Source organism: Oncorhynchus gorbuscha, linkage group LG13 (assembly GCF_021184085.1).
Source record: "Oncorhynchus gorbuscha isolate QuinsamMale2020 ecotype Even-year linkage group LG13, OgorEven_v1.0, whole genome shotgun sequence".
NCBI classification, from domain to species: Eukaryota; Metazoa; Chordata; class Actinopteri; order Salmoniformes; family Salmonidae; genus Oncorhynchus; species Oncorhynchus gorbuscha.
Window position 1 is genome coordinate 16,644,682 of NC_060185.1, and position 22,500 is coordinate 16,667,181.

At 43.4% G+C, this 22,500-nt stretch overlaps 2 protein-coding genes across 3 annotated transcripts in view; one reads left to right on the plus strand and one right to left on the minus strand.

Annotated features, from left to right (window-relative positions):
• Nucleotides 1-7,928, minus strand: part of naalad2 (N-acetylated alpha-linked acidic dipeptidase 2) — a 22,996-nt gene extending 15,068 nt beyond the window's left edge. The window contains exons 1-3 of the mRNA XM_046293761.1: nt 7,647-7,928; nt 7,263-7,377; nt 1,552-1,663 (exon numbers count right to left, since the gene is read on the minus strand). Coding sequence (XP_046149717.1) covers nt 1,552-1,663; nt 7,263-7,377; nt 7,647-7,694 — 275 coding nt within the window. The 5' untranslated portion in view covers nt 7,695-7,928. The remainder of the gene's footprint in view (nt 1-1,551; nt 1,664-7,262; nt 7,378-7,646) is intronic.
• An 885-nt stretch (nt 7,929-8,813) lies between these two features.
• Nucleotides 8,814-22,500, plus strand: part of LOC123992550 (NADPH oxidase 4) — a 93,976-nt gene continuing 80,289 nt past the window's right edge. Inside the window, exons 1-4 of one of the 2 annotated variants that reach the window (XM_046293762.1) lie at nt 8,814-9,136; nt 9,432-9,527; nt 16,216-16,326; nt 16,540-16,624. In XM_046293762.1, the coding sequence (XP_046149718.1) occupies nt 9,080-9,136; nt 9,432-9,527; nt 16,216-16,326; nt 16,540-16,624 (349 nt within the window). In that variant the 5' untranslated portion in view covers nt 8,814-9,079. The remainder of the gene's footprint in view (nt 9,137-9,431; nt 9,528-16,215; nt 16,327-16,539; nt 16,625-22,500) is intronic. The other variant, XM_046293764.1, reaches the window with a different exon arrangement.

Below are 22,500 nucleotides of genomic sequence, written 5' to 3' on the forward strand. Positions count from 1 at the left end.
AAAGCAAGAGAGAGAGAGTGAGACAAAGAGAGAGAGGGAGAGAGAGAGAAAGCAAGAGAGAAAGAGAGAGAGAGAGTGAGACAAAGAGAGAGAGGGAGAGAGAGAGAAAGCAAGAGAGAAAGAGAGACAGAGAGAGAGAGAGAAAGAGAGTGAGAAAGAGAGAGAGGGAGAGAGAGAGAAAGCAAGAGAGAGAGAGAAAGAGAGAGAGAGAGAGAGAGAGAGAGAGAGAGAGAGAGAGAGAGAGAGAGTGAGACAAAGAGATAGAGGGAGAGAGAGAGAAAGCAAGAGAGAGAGAGAAAGAGAGAGAGAGAGAGAAAGAGCGAGAAAGAGAGACAGAGAGGTGTAGAAACAGAGAGATGTAGAAACAGAGAGGAAGGGGTCCCTTGTGGCTCAGTTGGTAGATCATGGCACTTGCAACACCAGAATTGTGGGTTTGATTCCCACGCGGGACCAGTATGGAAAAGTAGAAATGTGTGCACTCACTACTGTAAGTCACTTTGGTTAAGAGTGTCTGCTAAATGACTGAAATGTCAGAAGAGGACGAGAGGGGGGAGGAGGATTGAGGAATAATAGTCCTAGGGGTGTTTCCTAGGTGTGTCCTAGGTGTGACCTAGGTGTGTCCTAGGTGTGTCCTAGGTATGTCCTGGGTGTGTCCTAGGTGTGTCCTAGGTGTGTCCTAGGTGTGTCCTAGGTATGTCCTAGGTGTGTCCTAGGTGTGTCCTGGGTGTGTCCTAGGTATGTCCTAGGTGTGTCCTAGGTGTGTCCTGGGTGTTTCCTAGGTATGTCCTAGGTATGTCCTAGGTATGCCCTAGGTGTGCCCTAGGTGTGTCCTAGGTGTGTCCTAGGTGTGTCCTAGGTGTGCCCTAGGTGTGTCCTAGGTGTCCTAGGTGTGTCCTAGGTGTGTCCTAGGTGTGTCCTAGGTGTGTCCTAGGTGTGTCCTAGGTGTGTCCTAGGTATGCCCTAGGTGTGTCCTAGGTGTGCCCTAGGTGTGTCCTAGGTGTGCCCTAGGTGTGTCCTAGGTGTGTCCTAGGTGTGTCCTAGGTGTGTCCTAGGTGTGTCCTAGGTGTGTCCTAGGTGTGTCCTAGGTGTGTCCTAGGTGTGTCCTGGGTGTGTCCTGGGTGTGTCCTAGGTATGTCCTAGGTGTGTCCTAGGTGTGTCCTGGGTGTGTCCTAGGTGTGTCCTAGGTGTGTCCTAGGTGTGTCCTAGGTGTGTCCTGGGTATGTCCTGGGTGTGTCCTAGGTGTGTCCTAGGTATGTCCTAGGTGTGTCCTAGGTGTGTCCTGGGTGTTTCCTAGGTGTGTCCTAGGTGTGTCCTAGGTGTGTCCTAGGTGTATCCTAGGTGTGTCCTAGGTGTGTCCTAGGTGTGTCCTAGGTGTGTCCTAGGTGTTTCCTAGGTGTGTCCTAGGTGTGTCCTAGGTGTGTCCTAGGTGTGTCCTGGGTGTTTCCTAGGTGTGTCCTAGGTGTGTCCTAGGTGTGTCCTAGGTGTGTCCTAGGTGTGTCCTAGGTGTGTCCTAGGTGTGTGGTGGAGGAACAGGGTTCTAGAATTGTGTACCTCAGATGATCTCTGATGTTCTCTGGTCGCATCTCATCCAGGAACTCTCTCAGGTGACGTCTGGACCCTGCATCATGGCTTGTGTCTGTGCTGGTGGGCCTTGCAAACCAGCCTGGTTTGCACACACACAGGCATGTTATGTTATATTAACTAACACACCACCCTGACTGACAGACTTAACACACCCACACTGACAGATAGACAGATTCAGTATCACTCTCCCTGTAAATCAAATTAAAGTGTATTATTCATAGGCACAGGATACATGATACATGATGAATGAAATGAAATTAAACTGTGCAATGAAATGCTGCGCACGTCCTCAACACTGCAATAAATCATAAACAAGCAGTAAGACTACAGCAGTCACAATAACACTGTCAATAATAACACTGTCAATAATAACACAATAACACTGTCAATAATAACACTGTCAATAATAACACAATAACACTGTCAATAATAACACTGTCAATAATAACACAATAACACTGTCAATAATAACACTGTCAATAATAACACAATAACACTGTCAATAATAACACAATGACACTGTCAATAATAACACAATAACACTGTCAATAATAACACAATGACACTGTCAATAATAACACAATAACACTGTCAATAATAACACAATAACACTGTCAATAATAACACAATAACACTGTCAATAATAACACAATGACACTGTCAATAATAACACTGTCAATAATAACACAATAACACTGTCAATAATAACACAACAACACTGTCAATAATAACACAATAACACTGTCAATAATAACACAATAACACTGTCAATAATAACACAATAACACTGTCAATAATAACACAATAACACTGTCAATAATAACACAATGACATTATCAGTAATAACACAATAACACTGTTAATAATAACAAAGTATACACAAAGTAGACAAAGTATTTGAAAAAGAAAGTAATAAAAAAAGATGGACATTTTGTAAAATGTACAGAATGTATTGTGAATACGACTCAGTGTTATAGACGAGTAGTAAAGAGAATAGTGGAGCAACAGTAGTATTTATAATGAACACAGACAGCAGTGGTGTGTGTGTGTGTGTGTGTGTGTGTGTGTGTGTGTGTGTGTGTGTGTGTGTGTGTGTGTGTGTGTGTGTGTGTGTGTGTGTGTGTGTGTGTGTGTGTGTGTGTGTGTGTGTGTGTGTGTGTGTGTGTATGTGTATGTGTATGTGTGTGTGTGTGTGTGTGTGTGTGTGTGTGTGTGTGTGTGTGTGTGTGTGTGTGTGTGTGTGTGTGTGTGTGTGTGTGTGTGTGTGTGTGTGTGTGTGTGTGTGTGTGTGTGTGTGTGTGTGTGTGTGTGAAGTAGGAATGCAGACAGTCTGTGCAAATAGTCAGGTGGACGACAGGTCCACTACCGTTTCAAAAGTTTGGGGTCACTTAGAAATGTCCTTGTTTTTGAAACAACGTCAACAGTGAAGAGGCGACTCGGATGCTTAGCTAACACAACGTGCAATTGGAATACAGGAGTGATGGTTGCTGGTAATGGGCCACGGTATGCCTATGTAGATATTCCATAAAAAATCTGCCGTTTCCAGCTACAATAGTCGCTCACAACATTAACAATGTCTACACTGTTTTTCTGATCAATTTGAGGTTATCTTAATGGCCAGAAAATGTGGTTTTCTTTCAAAAACAAGGACATTTCTAAGTGACCCCAAACTTCTGAGCGGTAGTGTTTGTGCAGGTGGACAGCTTGCACATACACAGTTAAATACAGTTGTGTGGCCTGAAGGTAGAAACGGTCTCTGAGCCTGTTGGTCCGGGGCCTGATGCTCCAATAGGTTACCTACTATAGCTGTTTCAAGGTCAATACACCACGCCAGAGAAATTCTGTTATTGCGTAACACCTTACTGTAGTAATTTAGCTTTTAGTGTGTGTGTGTCTGTCATGTGTTATGACCCTAGTAACAGAGAAGGTAGAAAGGACAGCATATGTGAACTGTGCTTGTCGAGTAGTAGACTCTAGCATAACTGTGAAAGTCTGACACACACACACAATCACACACATTCATGAAGTGGATAATTGTTCATTCCTGTCTTTTCCAAAATACATGTACAGTTGAAGTGGGAAGTTTACATACACTTAGGTTGGAGTCATTAAAACTAGTTTACATACACTTAGGTTGGAGTCATTAAAACTAGTTTACATACACTTAGGTTGGAGTCATTAAAACTAGTTTACATACACTTAGGTTGGAGTCATTAAAACTAGTTTACATACACTTAGGTTGGAGTCATTAAAACTAGTTTACATACACTTAGGTTGGAGTCATTAAAACTAGTTTACATACACTTAGGTTGGAGTCATTAAAACTAGTTTACATACACTTAGGTTGGAGTCATTAAAACTAGTTTACATCTGCTTAGGTTGGAGTCATTAAAACTAGTTTACAAACACTTAGGTTGGAGTCATTAAAACTAGTTTACAGACACTTAGGTTGGAGTCATTAAAACTAGTTTACATCCACTTAGGTTGGAGTCATTAAAACTAGTTTACATACACTTAGGTTGGAGTCATTAAAACTAGTTTACATACACTTAGGTTGGAGTCATTAAAACTAGTTTACATACACTTAGGTTGGAGTCATTAAAACTAGTTTACATACACTTAGGTTGGAGTCATTAAAACTAGTTTACATACACTTAGGTTGGAGTCATTAAAACTAGTTTACATACACTTAGGTTGGAGTCATTAAAACTAGTTTACATACACATAGGTTGGAGTCATTAAAACTAGTTTACATACACTTAGGTTGGAGTCATTAAAACTAGTTTACATACACTTAGGTTGGAGTCATTAAAACTAGTTTACATACACTTAGGTTGGAGTCATTAAAACTAGTTTACATACACTTAGGTTGGAGTCATTAAAACTTGTACTTCTCCTGTCCTATTCGGTGTCCTGTGTAAATCTAAGTGTGCGTTCTCTAATTCTCTCCTTCTCTCTTTCTTTCTCTCTCTCGGAGGACCTGAGCCCTAGAACCATGCCCCAGGACTACCTGACATGATGACTCCTTGCTGTCCCCAGTCCACCTGGCCATGCTGCTGCTCCAGTTTCAACTGGCCTGGGCCCTAGGACCATGTCCCAGGACTACCTGACATGAGGACTCCTTGCTGTCCCCAGTCCACCTGGCCATGCTCCTGCTCCAGTTTCAACTGTTCTGCCTTACTATTATTCAACCATGCTGGTCATTTATGAACATTTGAACATCTTGGCCACGTTCTGTTATAATCTCCACCTGGCACAGCCAGAAGAGGACTGGCCACCCCACATATGCTCTCTCTAATTCTCTCTTTCTTTCTCTCTCTCGGAGGACCTGAGCCCTAGGACCGTGCCCCAGGACTACCTGACATGATGGCTCCTTGCTGTCCCCAGTCCATCTGACTGTGCTGCTGCTCCAGTTTCAACTGTTCTGCCTTATTATTATTTGACCATGCTGGTCATTTATGAACATTTGAACATCTTGGTCATGTTCTGTTATAATCTCTACCCGGCACAGCCAGAAGAGGACTGGCCACCCCACATAGCCCGGTTCCTCTCTAGGTTTCTTCCTAGGTTTTGGCCTTTCTAGGGAGTTTTTCCTAGCCACCGTGCTTTTACACCTGCATTGTTTGCTGTTTGGGGTTTTAGGCTGGGTTTCTGTACAGCACTTTGAGATATCAGCTGATGTACGAAGGGCTATATAAATAAATTTGATTTGATTTGATTTGATTTGTTTTTCAACCACTTAGGTTGGAGTCATTAAAACTTGTTTTTCAACCACTCCACAAATTTCTTGTTAACAAACGATAGTTTTGGCAAGTCTGTTAGGACATCTACTTTTTTTCCAATAATTGTTTACAGACAGATTATGTCACCTATAATTCACTGTATCACAATTACAGAGGGTCAGAAGATTACATGCACTCATTTGACTGGGCCTTTAAACAGCTTGGAAAATTCCAGAAAATATCTTTAGAAGCTTCTGATAGGCTAATTAAGTTGAGTCAATTGGAGGTGTACCTGTGGATGTATTTCAAGGCCAACCTTCAAACTCAGTGCCTCTTTGTTTGACATCATGGGGAAATCTAAATAAATCATTCAAGACCTCAGAAGAAAAATTGTAGACCTCCACAAGTCTGGTTCATTCTTGGGAGCAATTTCCAAATGCCTGAAGATACCACGTTCATCTGTACAAACAATATTATGCAAGTATAACCACCATGGACCACATAGCCGTCATACCGCTTGGGGAAGGAGAAGCGTTCTGTCTCCTAGAGATGAACGTACTTTAGTGCGAAAAAAGTGCTAATCAATCCAAGAACAACAGCAAAAGACCCTGTGAAGATGTTGGAGGAAACAGGTACAAAAGTATCTATATCCACAGTAAAACAAGTCCTATATCGACATAACCTGAAAGGCCACTCAGCAAGGAAGAAGCCACTGCTCCAAAACCGCCATAAAAAAGCCAGACTACGGTTTGCAACTGCATATGGGGACAAAGATCGTACTTTTTAGAGAAATGTCCTCTGGTCTGATGAAACAAAAATAGAACTTTTTGGCCATAATGACCATCGTTATGTTTGGCTTAAATGGCTTAAGGACAACAAAGTCAAGGTATTGGAGTGGCCATCACAAAGCCCTGACCTCAATCCCATACAAAATTTGTGGGAAGAACTGATAAATTGGTTGTGAGCAAGGAGGCCTACAATCCTGACTTGGTTACACCAGTTCTGTCAGGAGGAATTGGCCAAAATGCACCCAAAGTATTGTGGGAAGATTGTGGAAGGCTACACGTAACCTTTGACCCAAGTTAAACAATTTAATAATAATATATGCCATTTAGCAGACGATTTTATCCAAAGCGACTTACAGTCATGTGTGCATACATTCTACGTATGGGTGGTTCCGGGGATCGAACCCACTACCCTGGCGTTACAAGCACCATGCTCTACCAACTGAGCTACAGAAGGACCAATTTTTAAAGGCAATGCTACCAAATACTAATTGAGTGTGTGTAAACTTCTGACCCACTGGGAATGTGATGAAAGAAATAAAAGCTTAAATAAATCCTTCTCTCTACCATTATTCTGACATGTCACATTCTTAAAATAAAGTGGTGATCCCAACTGACCTATGACAGGGAATTTTTTAATAGGATTAAATGTCAGGAATTGTGAAAAACTGAGTTTAAATGTATTTGGCTAAGGTGTATGTAAACTTCCCAACTTCAACTGTAGGTCACAGTTCATCTCAGAGCTGACTGAGGAATGTAGTAACATATGGTCACTTGTATGCGTTTATCCAACTCTACTATGTTGATTCCTCAATAGAGGAACGTGTTATTTGACAAGACAATAAGCGTTTTTGTAACCCTGTGTTAAGACTACTTTTTCGTATTCAGACTGTTAGTAGAAACACACTGCGATTTCAGACGTTTGAAAAGATGCTTTGCGAACTATAACATTCCTTTCTCCGGGCTCGCCAAAAAATAAAACAATTGCCTCAGACAGATGCATATTATAGTTATTATACTTGGCATTATTACAAACTTCAATATGAAATGCAAAAGTAACACAAGGTTACAATACCACTACCACTATCATTCACCGTAAAAGGAAACTTTAACTTCCTAAAATGTGTTTAACTTATGGATAATCAGCGCCTAAAATGTCATTATAACTCACCTATTATAAACCCGGTCAGGAAAAACAACGTTATAACGATGAGCCAACATATCCACTGCACGAGCCTGCTTTCGGTTTTCATTGTCCCGCTTGGTAACACTCCGACGCACCGCCGCTTTCAACAAGACAATGGAGTGCATGTGTGTGAAAAGCAAAGAGAGAGAGAAAGAGAGAGAGAAAGAGAGAGAGAAAGAGAGAGAGAGAGAGAGAGAGAGAGAGAGAGAGAGAGAGAGAGAGAGAGGAGGGGGGGGACAGTCAAAAGTGTCCAAGAGAGAATATACAGAGCGAGAGTAGAAAGGGGTGGAGGAGAGTGGAGAGTTTACTGCAGTAGGCCTATATCTACAACTATAAATGACATTTTCAGCTTAATTATCATATAATTACCTCGTTTGTCTGAGTTTCTCGTAGTTTATATAAATAGTTCTGTGACATATTCCCACACTCTTGTGCAGCCTGCGGTCGCGCTTGACCCCTTGAGCCCAGTCCGGCCCCTGCGCAGCTCCAGGACAGCTGCGTGCAGCCTGTGCCTCTTTCATGCGGTGGGCTCGAGTGTGAAGCTCTGGAATGTGCGCTGGGGAAACGTTCCAAGAGTGACACTCAGTCAGCAGCAGGCACAGACCTGATTCAGACTTCTGCCTGCCTAACCTAACGTAGCAGTCGTAAAATTACACAGGTGAGTAGTAGGTGCAACGGTGTCTGCCTGTAGTATGTGTGCGCACAATTGCCTCTGCAAAAAGGTCTCGACCTTCATGGCACAGGTCTGAGTAGGCTATATATAAGCCTGTAGACTCGTGCACAGTTTCTGGTTCAAGCCCCGCCATAGCTGTACACCCATGCTAGTGATTTATAGTGGTGATTGTGAACAACAGATAAAAATGACACTGTCAACTTATTTTTGGGTGCGATTGGTGGCAATCTATCTATTGCAGTGGGGGTTATGGCCACAGTGAGGCACTAGTAGCCTATTGCCTAAACTAGACCGAACCCATTTTTCAAAAGCAGGCAAGGGCGGAACAGTGGAGAGGACTCGAGTAAAAACAATTGAGATTCTCCCACTGTCTTATTGTAGACTCCTATAATGAAGAAACTTTCCTATTTTGCTGTCTCTTAAAATGATTATTTGACCAAAAAAAAGGTGATAATTACATAAGCTTCAGGATAGCAACACTGTCATTAAATAACTGTTTGCTCTTTAATGTTTCCAATTCAAAAGGCTATATCCTCTTCTAGGCTTTTCTGTCTGTGTTTTATCTAGGCTAGTTATCATTCATTTGGGAGGCTACGTTGTTACCTATAGTTTACTCTTTCGGGGAACGGGGAGGCGCAAATGTCCAGGCCTGCTCTACAATAACCTACCGTTTTTTTCATGTTGCTTTCACCGCAGACACAACAGCGGAGACTGAAGTACCGTGGAAAACTACCCACACGACCATGGAGTGCCGTGGCGCCCTCACCCGTTAGAAAAAGAGAAAGACGGGTGAGAGAGAGAGAGAGAGAGAGAGAGAGAGAGAGAGAGAGAGAGAGAGAGAGAGAGAGAGAGAGAGAGAGAGAGAGAGAGAGAGAGAGAGAGGAGAGGAGAAAACGACCAGCCGGTTCGCCGGTGCTAAAACATTCCACGCTGTGCACAAGGACACCGGGACAGAAATGCCCCCCAAAGACATGCGAGACATTAGAGTGCCAGTTTATCGGGAGTGATCCGCAAAGAGACGGGTTTGTGTCACTCACTGGTAGGAGGAGATTCGGAGTCAAACAAAAGGGATTGATTTTCCATAAGCTCCCAAACTGGAAAACTTTGCGGCGGTCGGTGAGGCTGAAACATGGCTTTGTCAGCGCGGAGTTGGGTCGCGAACGAGGGAGGAAAACACCTGGTTCTGGTAAGAATAGTACAACCTAATCACGAGACAAAACTTGTATTACAGTATTACACTGTTCTTTACATGTTTTTACTATTGCAAAGGAAAGTAACTGAGTGGAGCTGTTGCAATTTACAATCTCGATCCTAACTGGAAATTGGAAAGCAGCCTAACTAACACTTGAACAGAGTGCTGTGGTCATTGGATGTTGTCATCATCAATCATTATCAATAATCATATTCATCATCATCATCTTCATCACCACCACTGACATCTTGTTTGTGTGTGTGCGCATGTGTGTGTGTGTGTGTGTTAGGTGCTGTGGCTGGGTGCTAACACCTTGGTGTTTATGAGGACGTTCCTATTGTACTACTGTGGGCAGCAGTACCACTACCTCCATCAGATGCTCGGGGTAAGACGCCAGTCCAGCTCACTGCTATTGTACCGTGATCACAGAACAGAATGTATGGCGGGGATCATCAACTAGATACAGCTTCTTGAGTGGATGGTCGGGGGCCGTAACATCACTACAAATCACTTGTAGACTGCAGATAGACTGCAAAAAGCCCAAACAGATATAATATTTGACTAAAACATAATCATTTCAAACCTTGCTTCCATTTGTATATGATCACGTGTCTCTCTATTATGCAGGGGAACACTTGGGAACAGGTTGCACAAATTAAAATCACTTGGAGCTGATTTCTTGGATTTTGAAAAATATTTTTGCTTAGAAAACTTGGGGGCCAAATAAAACTACAAGTGGGCCAATTTTGTCCCTCGGGCCATCGTTTTGGGAACTCCTGGTGTATGGGATGTGTGTATGTACTGTATGTAACACCCATACACACAAACGTCTCCTTTATTTAGGGGGTTCCTATTCAGTGATATTTATATTAAGACACTGGATGGAGCCCAGCGACTCGGTGACATTCAGTTGACGCTCTGTGAGCATGGTGTATTTGTTGTCACAAGTCACTGTGGCTCGCCGGTTTAGGCCACTAAAACAGCTACTTGTCATTCACAATCAAACAAGTGCCATTTAAGTGCTTTGAGACTTATTTTCTTGACTGTTTGGTCTATTGGCCTCTACCGCTAATATAAATGTTTTTATTGAAATATAACTCTGATGTTCTTGTTATACGTTGCATACAGTTACCATTCCACAGCTGAACCTGGTCTAAAAGAGCATTAAGGCAGACTGTCAGGATCCTTAGCCCTAGCTCAGTGACACTGGTACCAGTGGTCATAACCTAGGGCCAGGAGATGTTCCTGACTACATGACCTGACCAGGAACAACTCTAGTGCAAAACACATATGGAGGTTCTATCTAAAAGACAGTAACTCCCCCACACACCTCTGGCAGGCTATCTGTATGAAGTAGGTGAGCCCTTCATACACTTCTCATACTTCAAGAAGGGCAAGTGTGGGCACGCCACTGGTCTCTGAATGAATTCCTGGGTAGCAGCTTTACACACGTGTGAGAGAGACACAAAGAGAGAGAGAGAGAGAGAGAGAGAGAGAGAGAGAGAGAGAGAGAGCAATAGAGAGCGAGGCAGAGAGAGAGCCAGAGAGACTGAGGCAGAGACAGGCAGAGAAACTGAGGCAGAGGAACTGAGGCAGAGAGACTGAGAGAGAGAGGCAGAGAAAGAAGCAGAGCGAGAGAGACAGAGAGAGGCAGATAGAGAGAAAAACAAAGAACAAACAGCAAAAACACATACATGATCAATTAAACAGTTTAGAGTCGGTTATTAGGGATTTCACATGACTGGGAATTCAGATATGCGTCTGTTGGTCACAGAAACCTTTAAAAAACAGGCAGAGGCGTGGATCAGAAAACCAGTCAGTATCTGGTGTGACCACCATATGCCTCATGCAGCGCGACACATCTCTTTCGCCTATAGTTGATCAGGCTGTTGATTGTGGCCTGTGGAATGTTGTCCCACTCCTCCAAAATGGCTGTGTGAAGTTGCTGGATTTTGGCGGGAACTGGAACACGCTATCGTACACGTTGATCCAGGGCATCACAAACATGCTCAACGGATGACATGTCTGGTGAATATGCAGGCCATGGAAGAACTGGGATATTTTCAGCTTCCAGGAATTGTGTACATGTCCTTGCGACATGGGTCTGTGCATTATCATGCTGAAACATGAGGTGATGGTAGCAGATGAATGACACAACAATAGTCCTCAGGATCTCGTCACATTCTCTGGCAACAGATCTGGTGGTCATTCCTGCAGTCAGCATGCCAATTGCACTCTCCCTCGACTTGAGACATCTGTGGCATTGTGTTGTGTGACAAAACTGCACATTTTAGAGTGGCCTTTATTATTGTCCCCAGCACAAGGTGCATCTGTATAATGATCATGCTGTTTCATCAGCTTCTTGATATGCCACACCTGTCAGGTGAATGGATTATCTTGGCAAAGGAGAAATGCTCACTAACAGGGATGTAAACACATTTGTGCACAAAATTTGAGAGAAATAAACCTTTTGTGCGTATGGACCATGTCTGGGATCTTTTATTTCAGCTGTTGAAACATGGGACCAGCACTTTACATGTTGCATTAATATTTTTGTTCAGTATGAACTACAGGACAAAATACAAACCCTTCAACCCAAAAAGGCCTGTGGTGTTGATGGTATCCTAAATGATATGATAAAATACCTTCCCTAATACATGGAACCAAGCACTGATGACCCCAATCCACAAAAGTGGAGACAAATTTGACCCCAATAACTCCCGTTGGATATGCGTCACTAGCAACTTTGGGAATATCCTCTGCATGATCATTAACGTTAACAGCAGAAAACAATGTCCTGGGAAAATGTTGGCTTTCTACCACATTACCCTACGACAGACCACATACAGTTGAAGTTGGAAGTTTACATACACCTTAGCCAAATACATTTAATTTTTTCACAATTCCTGACATTTAATCCTAGTAAAAATTCCCTGTCTTAGATCAGTTAGGATCACCACTTTATTTTAAGAATGTGAAATGTCAAAATAATAGTAGAGAGAAGGATTTATTTCAGCTTTTATTTCTTTCATCACATTCCCAGTGGGTCAGAAGTTTACACACACTCAATTAGTATTTGGTAGCATTGCCTTTAAATTGTTTAACTTGGGTCAAAGGTTACGTGTAGCCTTCCACAAGCTTCCCACAATACGTTGGGTGCATTTTGGCCCATTCCCCCTGACAGAGCTGGTGTAACTGAGTCAGGTTTGTAGGCCTCCTTGCTCGCACACACTTTTTCCGTTCTACCCACAAATGTTCTATAGGATTGAGGTCAGGGCTTTGTGATGGCCACTCCAATACCTTGACTTTGTTGTCCTTAAGCCATATCTTTGGAAGTATACTTGGGGTCATTGTCCATTTGGAAGACCCATTTGCGACCCATTTGCATTTGCGACCAAGCTTTAACTTCCTGACTGATGTCTTGAGATGCTGCTTGAGATGCTGCTTCAATTTATCCACATACTTTTCCATCCTCATGACGCCATCTCTTTTGTGAAGTGCACCAGTCTCCCCTGCAGCAAAGCACCCCCACAACATGATGCTGCCACCCCTGTGCTTCACGGTTGGGATGGTGTTCTTCAGGCTTGCAAGCCTCCCCCATTTTCCTCCAAACATAACGATGGTCATTATGGACAAACAGTTCTATATTTGTTTCATCAGACCAGAGGACATTTCTCCAAAAAGTATGATCTTTGTCCTCATGTGCATTTGCAAACCGTAGTCTCACTTTTTTATGGTGGTTTTGGAGCAGTGGCTTCTTCCTTGCTGAGCGGCCTTTCAGGTTATGTCGATACAGGACTCGTTTTACTGTGGATATAGATACTTTTGTACCTGTTTCCTCCAGCATCTTCACATGGTTATTTGCTGTTGTTCTGGGATTGATTTGCACTTTTCGCACCAAAGTACGTTCATCTCTCGGAGACAGAATGCGTCTCCTTCCTGAGTGGTATGATGGCTGTGTGGTCCCATGGTGTTTATACTTGCGTTCTATTGTTTGTACATGGACGTGGTACCTTCAGGCATTTGGAAATTGCTCCCAAGGATGAACCAGACTTGTGGAGGTCTACAATTTTTTTTCTGAGGTCTTGGCTGATTTCTTTTGATTTTCCCATGATGTCAAGCAAAGAGGCACTGAGTTTGAAGGTAGTCCTTGAAATACATCCACAGGTACACCTCCAATTGACTCAAATTATGTAAATTAGCCTGTCAGAAGCTTCTAAAGCCATGACATCATTTTCTGGAATTTTCCAAGCTGCTTAGAGGCACAGTGTATGTAGACTTCTGACCCACTGGAATTGTGATACAGTGAATTATAAATTAAATAATCTGTTTGTAAACATTTTGGAAAAATGACTTGTGTCATGCACAAAGTAGATGTCCTAACCGACTTGCCAAAACTATAGTTTGTTAACGAGAAATTTGTGGAGTGGTTGAAAAACAAGTTTTATTGACTCCAACCTAAGTGTATGTAAACTTCCAACTTCAACTGTACATACTTTCTTTTAGAATATACCTTTATTATTCCCCTCAAACCCACCACCCCTCCCTCAATTGGAGTAAACTAATAAACAATTACACTTCGGCTTCTACCTTGAGTTTATACATATTATACCAGATACAATCTATTTACAATAGTTATATTTTGTTTGTTTTTAGTTCTTCCTATTTTTCTGATGTCCATCCAGTTTGATTTCTATTTGTAACTGTGCTATTTCACAACATTTCTGAACCTATATACATTTTACAGACCCCTTATGTTTTACATTGGTTATCTTGTTGTTATTAGTCCCACCCTTCAGCTCCATTCAACCCCTCCCATCTGTGTCCTATGTTAGTTTGTTGGTGATGTGGACATCCGACGAGTGTCAGAGCCGGTGTAGTACGATGCGATCTTAGTCCTGTATTGATGCTTTGCCTGTTTGATGGTTAGTCGGAGGGCATAGCGGGATTTCTTATAAGCTTCCCACTCCTTGAAAGCAGCAGCTATAGCCTTTAGCTCAGTACTGAAGTTGCCTGTATTCCATGGCTTCTGGGTGGGGTATGTACGTACAGTCACTGTGGGGACGGCGTCATCGATGTACTTATTGATAAAGCCAGTGACTGATGTGGTGTATTCCTCAATGCCATCGGAAGAATCCCAGAATATATTCCAGTCTGTGGTCGCAAAACAGTCCTGTAGTTTAGTAACTGTTTCATCTGACCACTTTTTTATAGACAGAGTCACTGGTGCTTTCTGGTTTAATTTAGCTTGTAAGCAGGAATCAGGAGGATAGAATTATGGTCAGATTTGCCAAATGGAGGGTGAGGGAGAGCTTTGTATGTCTCTGTGTGTGGAGTAAAGCTGGTCCACAGTTTTTGTTCTCCCCTGGTTGCACATTTAACATGCTGATAGAAATTTGTAAGACGGATTTAATTTTCCCTGTGTTAAAGTCCACGAACACTAGGAGCGCTGCCTGTGGTTTTCCTGTTTGCTAAAGGCGGTAGACAACTTATTGAGTGCTGTTTTAGTGCCAGCATCAAACTGTGGTGGTATGTAGACAGCTACAATAAATACAGATGAAAACTCTCTCTGTAGATAGTGTGGTCTACAGCTTATCATGAGATACTCTACCTCAGGTGAGCAAAACCTTGAGACTTCCTTAGATATCGTGCACCAGCTGTTATCTGCAAAAATACAAAGCCCTCTGCCCCTTGTCCTACCAGACGCAGCTGTCCTGTCCTGCCAATACAACTTATAACCAACCAGCTGTATGTTGATAGTGTCGTCATTCAGCCACGTCTCCGTGAAGCATAAGATATTACAGTTTTGAATGGCCCGTTGGTAGTTTAATCTTCCGTGTCGGTCATCTATTTTATTTTCCAAAGATTGAGCGTTTGCTAGCAGAATCGAAGGAAGTGGGGGTTTATTCGATTGCCTACGAATTCTCAGAAGGCAGCCCGCCCTTTGACCCCTTTTTCTCCGTCGTCTCTTCACGCAAATGACGATAATCTGGGCCTGTTCCCGGGAAAGCAGTATGTCGTTCACGTCGGGCTCGTCAGACTCGTTAAAGTAAAAAAAGGATTCTGTCAGTCCGTGGTGAGTAATCACAGTTCTGATGTCCAGAAGTTATTTTCGGTCATAAGAGATGGTAGCAGGAACATTATGCACAAATAAAGTTTAAAAAAAAGTTACAAACAACGCAAAGAAACAAACAAAAAAACACAATTGGACAGGAACACGTAAAACGTCAGCCATTTTACATAAAAATTTGAGACATGTTTTCCACAGATCCACAAAGAATTTGAAAACAAATCCAAATTTTATAAACCCATATCTATTAGGTGAAATACCACAGTGTGCCACCACAGCAGCAAGATTAGTGACCTGTTGCCACAAGAGAAGGGCAACCAGTGGAACACAAACACCAAATTAAGTAAAACCTATGTAAATACGTCTCTTTTCTTTAAAACTTTTGTGAGTGTAATGTTTACTGTTAATTTCCCTTGTTTATTTCCCTTTTGTTTATTGTGTATTCCACATGCTTTGGCAATATATTTCCTATGCCAATAAAGCCCTTAAATAGAAATTGAATTGAGAGAGAGAGAGAGAGACAGACAGAGCGGGATTTGTGTATGTGTGTGTGTGTGCTGCATAGACTTTGCATGTGGGGGACAAATCCCTGCAAAAGAGATCTTATCTCATTCAGCTGTGTGTGTGTGTGTGTGTGTGTGTGTGTGTGTGTGTGTGTGTGTGTGTGTGTGTGTGTGTGTGCAGAACTGTCAGGATATCAGATCACCCCTTCACTGTGGTTTTGCTGTCAGCTGTTTTCTGTATGACAAACTCTGTAGATGGTGTGTGTATGTGTGTGTGTGAGAGTGTGTGTGAAGAATGATGAGGTGCCGTAATCCTGGAGGCCATGAGTGTTGACAGAGAGATGTGTGTGTCGGGGGTGGGGGTGGAGGCTATGAGTAGTGTGGTTTAGAGGGGAGATTAGAATGATACAATGTATTATTTCAACTGTTAACTACACCTGGAATCTAACTGTGTGTGTGTGTGTATTTGTGTGTGTGTGTATTTGTGTGTGTTTCTCCAGCTCGGGCTGTGTATCAGCAGGGCGTCTGCATCAGTACTCAATCTGAACTGCAGTCTGGTGCTGCTGCCTATGTGTCGCTCTCTACTCACCTACCTCAGAGGAACACACACGGTACGGAGAGGAGGGGAATGTGTGTGTGTGTGTTTGTGTGTGTGTGTGTGTGTGTGTGTGTGTGTGTGTGCGCGCGCTCAGTAGTCTGGTAATGGCTGTCTGGAATGGGCAGAGTACTGTAGTGAGGGTTTTGATATGTCTGAAGACTGTACACTGACACTGTCTGTCCTCCCCCCTCCTCGCCCCCCTCCCCCCATACACACTCCCCTCCAGGTGACAAGCAGAAAGGCCCGCAGGCTTCTGGACAAGAGTAAGACCTTCCATGTGGCGTGTGGAGTAGCCATTTGTGTATTTTCCGGTAAGTGTGTGTGTGTTTGTGTTGGGCATTAGTGTGTGTTGAGCGTGTGTATGTGTTGGGCGTTAGTGTGTGTTGAGCGTGTGTATGTGTTGGGCGTTAGTGTGTGTTGAGCGTGTGTATGTGTTGGGCGTTAGTGTGTGTTGAGCGTGTGTATGTGTTGGGCGTTAGTGTGTGTTGAGGGAGGGTGTGGGGAAATTGACCCAGCCCACTGGGCACAGAAGTCAGCTCATCATCTAGTTTTGATTTACATTTGATTGTGTTGTCAACTAACGTGAATTCAACGTGAAATAAATAAAACATGTCACCATGTCATTGTATTTGGGTTAAAATATGGGTGACAAAAAGAGGAAATTCCCTCACGTTGATGTCAGTGGAGGCTGCTGAGGGGAGGACGGCTCATAATAATACCTGGAACGGAGTGAATGGAATGGCATCAAACACATGGAAACAATGGAAACCACGTGATTGATGTATTTGATACCATTCCACTGATTCCTCTCAGGTCACGTTCTCCCCAATTAAGGTGCCACCAGCCTCCTGTGGTTAATTGCTTTTTTCAAATCCAACCAGTTTTCCACTTTGATTCAATGTCATCAAATTAATTTTTTTGGTTGAAATCATTTGGAAACAACCATTTTTACCAAGAGGTAGGCTGGTTCTTCAGCATTCCATGGGAACCAGCTGTGATGGAGAGATAGAGAGATAGAGAGAAGGAGACTTTGACTGGATGTGATGGTGTCTGATGGAGGTGTGTGTATACAGTGGGGCAAAAAAGTATTTAGTAAGCCACCAATTGTGCAAGTTCTCCCACTTGAAAAGATGAGAGAGGCCTGTAATTTTCATCATAGGTACACTTCAACTATGACGGACAAAATGAGAAAAAAAACTCCAGAAAATCACATTGTAGGATTTTTAATGAATTTATTTGCAAATTATGGTGGAAAATAAGTATTTGGTCACCTACAAACAAGCAAGATTTCTGGCTCTCACAGACCTGTAACTTCTTCTTTAAGAGGCTCCTCTGTCCTCCACTCGTTACCTGTATTAATGGCACCTGTTTGAACTTGTTATCAGTATAAAAGACACCTGTCCACAACCTCAAACAGTCACACTCCAAACTCCACTATGGCCAAGGCCAAAGAGCTGTCAAAAGACACCAGAAACAAAATTGTAGACCTGCACCAGGCTGGGAAGACTGAATCTGCAATAGCTTGGTTTGAAGAAATCAACTGTGGGAGCAATTATTAGGAAATGGAAGACATACAAGACCACTGATAATCTCCCTCGATCTGGGGCTCCACGCAAGATCTCACCCCGTGGGGTCAAAATGATCACAAGAACGGTGAGCAAAAATCCCAGAACCACACGGGGGGATTTGTGGATGACCTGCAGAGAGCTGGGACCAAAGTAACAAAGCCTACCATCAGTAACACACTACGCCGCCAGGGACTCAAATCCTGCAGTGCCAGACGTGTCCCCCTGCTTGAACCAGTACATGTACACGTCTGAAGTTTGCTAGAGAGCATTTGGATGATCCAGAAGAAGATTGGGAGAATGTCATATGGTCAGATGAAACCAAAATATAACTTTTTGGTAAAAACTCAACTCGCCGTGTTTGGAGGACAAAGAATGCTGAGTTGCATACAAAGAACACCATACCTACTGTGAAGCATGGGGGTGGAAACATCATGCTTTGGGGCTGTTTTTCTGCAAAGGGACCAGGACGACTGATCTGTGTAAAGGAAAGAATGAATGGGGCCATGTATCGTGAGATTTTGAGTGAAAACCTCCTTCCATCAGCAAGGGCATTGAAGATGAAACGTTGCTGGGTCTTTCAGCATGACAATGATCCCAAACACACCGCCTGGGCAATGAAGAAGTGGCTTCGTAAGAAGCATTTCAGGGTCCTGGAGTGGCCTAGCCAGTCTCCAGATCTCAGCCCCATAGAAAACTTTGGAGGGAGTTGAATGTCCGTGTTGCCCAGCAACAGCCCCAAAACATCACTGCTCTAGAGGAGATCTGCATGGAGGAATGGGCCAAAATACCAGCAACAGTGTGTGAAAACCTTGTGAAGACTTACAGAAAACGTTTGACCTCTGTCATTGCCAACAAAGGGTATATAACAAAGTATTGAGATAAACTTTTGTTATTGACCAAATACTTATTTTCCACCATCATTTGCAAATAAATTAATAAAAAATTCTACAATATGATTTTCTGGATTTTTTCCCCTCATTTTGTCTGTCATAGTTGAAGTGTACCTATGATGAAAATTACAGGCCTCTCTCATATTTTTAAGTTGGAGAACTTGCACAATTGGTGGCTGACTAAAAACTTTTTTGCCCCACTGTATGTATGTATGTATGTGTGTGTGTGACCTGATGGTGGTATGGGCAATTCCACAGTGGTAATGGAATTACGGTACAATCTCCCTCAGGTTGTTTATGCGACCACGTTTTCGAAAAACCTTTTTCCAAATGAACATTCAAAGATGTCTGCTGAAAGAATGGAGTGTCAGCTATGACACGACACCTTGAGTTTGAAAAAAAGTGGATTTACACCCAGTAACGGAATTACAGTGATGGATTTACATCATGGGTCCCTGATCTGTACTACACAGACATGCATCATTATGGATATGAATGTCATTTTCCTCATGTTTCACAAGTTTGGACAGCGCAACGCAGCACAGCAGATCACGGTAGAGTACAGTGCAATACAATACAGCACAGTAGAGTAGAGTATGGTAGACTAGATTAGAGTTCAGTAGAGTAGGGTATAGTAGATTATAGTTCAGTAGAGTAGAGCAGAGTACAGTACAGTACAATATAGCTGAGTAGAGTTGAGGTAGAGTAGATTAGTGGATTAGAGTTCAGCAGAGTAGATTAGGGTAGAGTAGAGTTCAGTAGGGTAGAGTAGAGTTCAGTAGAGCAGAGTAGGGTAGAGTACATACAGTAGAGTAGAGTGTAGTAGGGTAGAGTAGAGTTCAGCAGAGTAGAGTAGGGTAGAGTAGAGTAGAGTTCAGCAGAGTAGAGTAGGGTAGAGTAGAGTTCAGTAGAGCAGAGTAGGGTAGAGTACATACAGTAGAGTAGAGTGTAGTAGAGTAGGGTCGAGCTGAGTAGAGTTCAGTAGAGTAGGGTGGAGTACAGTAGAGAACAGTAGAGTAGAGTACTGTACGGTAGAGTACAGTAAAGTGCTGTAGAGTGCAGTACAGTATAGTACAATAGAGTAGTTTATAGTAGAGTAGGGTTATATTAAAGTAGGGTATAGTAGAGTAGGGTATAGCAGAGTGGGGTAGAGTGCAGTAGAGTAGGGTGAAGTACAGTAGAGTAGAACAGAGTACAGTAGAGTAGGGTAGGGTAAAGTATAGTAGAGTAGATTATAGTTCAGTAGAGTAGAGTAAGGTAGAGTACCATAGGGTAGAGTAGAGTAGAGCAGGGTAGAGAACCATAGAGTAGGGTAGAGTAGGGTAGAGTACAGTAGAGTACAGTAGAGTAGGGTAGAGCATAGTAGGGTAGAGTAGGGTAGAGCAGGGTAGAGTAGAGTTCAATATAGGGTAGGGTAGCGCAGGGTAGAGTACAGTAGAGTAGGGTAGAGTACAGTAGAGTATAGTTCAGAAGAGAAGGGTAGAGTACAGTTGAGATAAGTAGAGGAGGCTATGTTAGAGTAAAGTGCAGTACAGTAGAGTAGGGTAGAGTAGAGTAGGGTAGAGTTCAGTAGAGTATAGTGTAAGGTAGAGTACAGTAGGTTAGAGTAGGGTATGGTAGAGTATAGTAGGGTAGAGTACAGTAGAAGTAGAGTAGGGTAGGGTAGAGTACAGTAGAGTAGAGTAGGGTAGAGTGCAGTTGAGATAAGTAGAGGAGGCTATGTTAGAGTAAAGTGCAGTACAGTAGAGTAGGGTAGAGCAGAGTAGGGTAGAGTTCAGTAGAGTATAGTGTAAGGTAGAGTAGGGTATGGTAGAGTACAGTAGGGTAGAGTACAGTAGAAGTAGAGTACAGTAGAGTACAGTAGAGTATGGTAGAGCATAGTAGGGTAGAGTAGGGTATAGCAGAGTAGAGTAGAGTTCAGTAGAGTAGGGTAGAGTGCAGTTGAGAACAGTAGAGTAGGGTAGAGTACAGTAGAGTAGGGTAGAGTACAGTAGGGTAGGGTGTTTGGTAGAGTAGAGTGCAGTAGAATAGGGTCGAGTACAGTAGAGTAGGGTAGAGTACAGTAGAGTAGGGTAGAGTACAGTAGAGTAGGGTAGAGTACAGTAGGGTAGAGTAGAGTAGGGTAGAGTACAGTAGAGTAGGGTTGAGTTCAGTAGAGTAGGGTCGAGTACAGTAGAGTAGGGTAGAGTACAGTCGAGTAGGGTAGAGTACAGTAGAGTAGGGTTGAGTGCTGTAGAGTAGGGTTGAGTGCTGTAGAGTAGGGTAGAGTGCAGTTGAGTGCAGTTGAGTGCTGTAGAGTAGGGTAGGGTACAGTAGAGTAGGGTAGAGTACAGTAGAGTAGGGTTGAGTGCTATAGAGTAGGGTAGAGTGCAGTTGAGGACTGTAGAGTACAGTAGAGTATGGTAGAGTGCAGTTGAGCACAGTAGAAAGTAGAGTATAGCAGTACAATAGAGTACAATACAATATACTGTACGCTACTATACAGTACTGTGCTCAATCAATCAATCAATCAAATTTGATTTATATAGCCCTTCGTACATCAGCTGATATCTCAAAGTGCTGTACAGAAACCCAGCCTAAAACCCCAAACAGCAAGCAATGCAGGTGTAGAAGCACGGTGGCTAGGAAAAACTCCCTAGAAAGGCCAAAACCTAGGAAGAAACCTAGATAGGAACCAGGCTATGTGGGGTGGCCAGTCCTCTTCTGGCTGTACCGGGTGGAGATTATAACAGAACATGGCCAAGATGTTCAAATGTTCATAAATGACCAGCATGGTCGAATAATAACAAGGAAGAACAGTTGAAACTGGAGCAGCAGCACATTCAGGTGGACTGGGGACAGCAAGGAGTCATCATGTCAGGTCGTCCTGGGGCACGGTCCTTGGGCTCAGGTCCTCAGAGAGAGAGAGAGAAAGAAAGAGAGAATTAGAGAGAGCATATGTGGGTGGCCAGTCCTCTTCTGGCTGTGCCGGGTGGAGATTATAACAGAACATGGCCAAGATGTTCAAATGTTCATAAATGACCAGCATGGTGAAATAATAATAAGGCAGAACAGTTGAAACTGGAGCAGCAGCATGGCCAGTTGGACTGGGGACAGCAAGGAGTCATCATGTCAGGTAGTCCTGGGGCATGGTCCTAGGGCTCAGGTCAGTTGAAACTGGAGCAGCAGCATGGCTAGGTGGATTGGGGACAGCAAGGAGTCATCATGTCAGGTAGTCCTGGGGCATGGTCCTAGGGCTCAGGTCCTCCGAGAGAGAGAAAGAAAGAAGGAGAGAATTAGAGAATGCACACTTAGATTCACACAGGACACCGAATAGGACAGGAGAAGGACTCCAGATATAACAAACTGACCCTAGCCCCCCGACACAAACTACTGCAGCATAAATACTGGAGGCTGAGACAGGAGGGGTCAGGAGACACTGTGGCCCCATCCGAGGACACCCCCGGACAGGGCCAAACAGGAAGGATATAACCCCACCCACTTTGCCAAAGCACAGCCCCCACACCACTAGAGGGATATCTTCAACCACCAACTTACCATCCTGAGACAAGGCTGAGTATAGCCCCCAAAGATCTCAGCCACGGCACAACCCAAGGGGGGGGGGGCGCCAACCCAGGCAGGATGACCACAACAGTGAATCAACCCACTCAGGTGACGCACCCCCTGCAGGGACGGCATGAGAGAGCCCCAGTAAGCCAGTGACTCAGCCCCTGTAATAGGGTTAGAGGC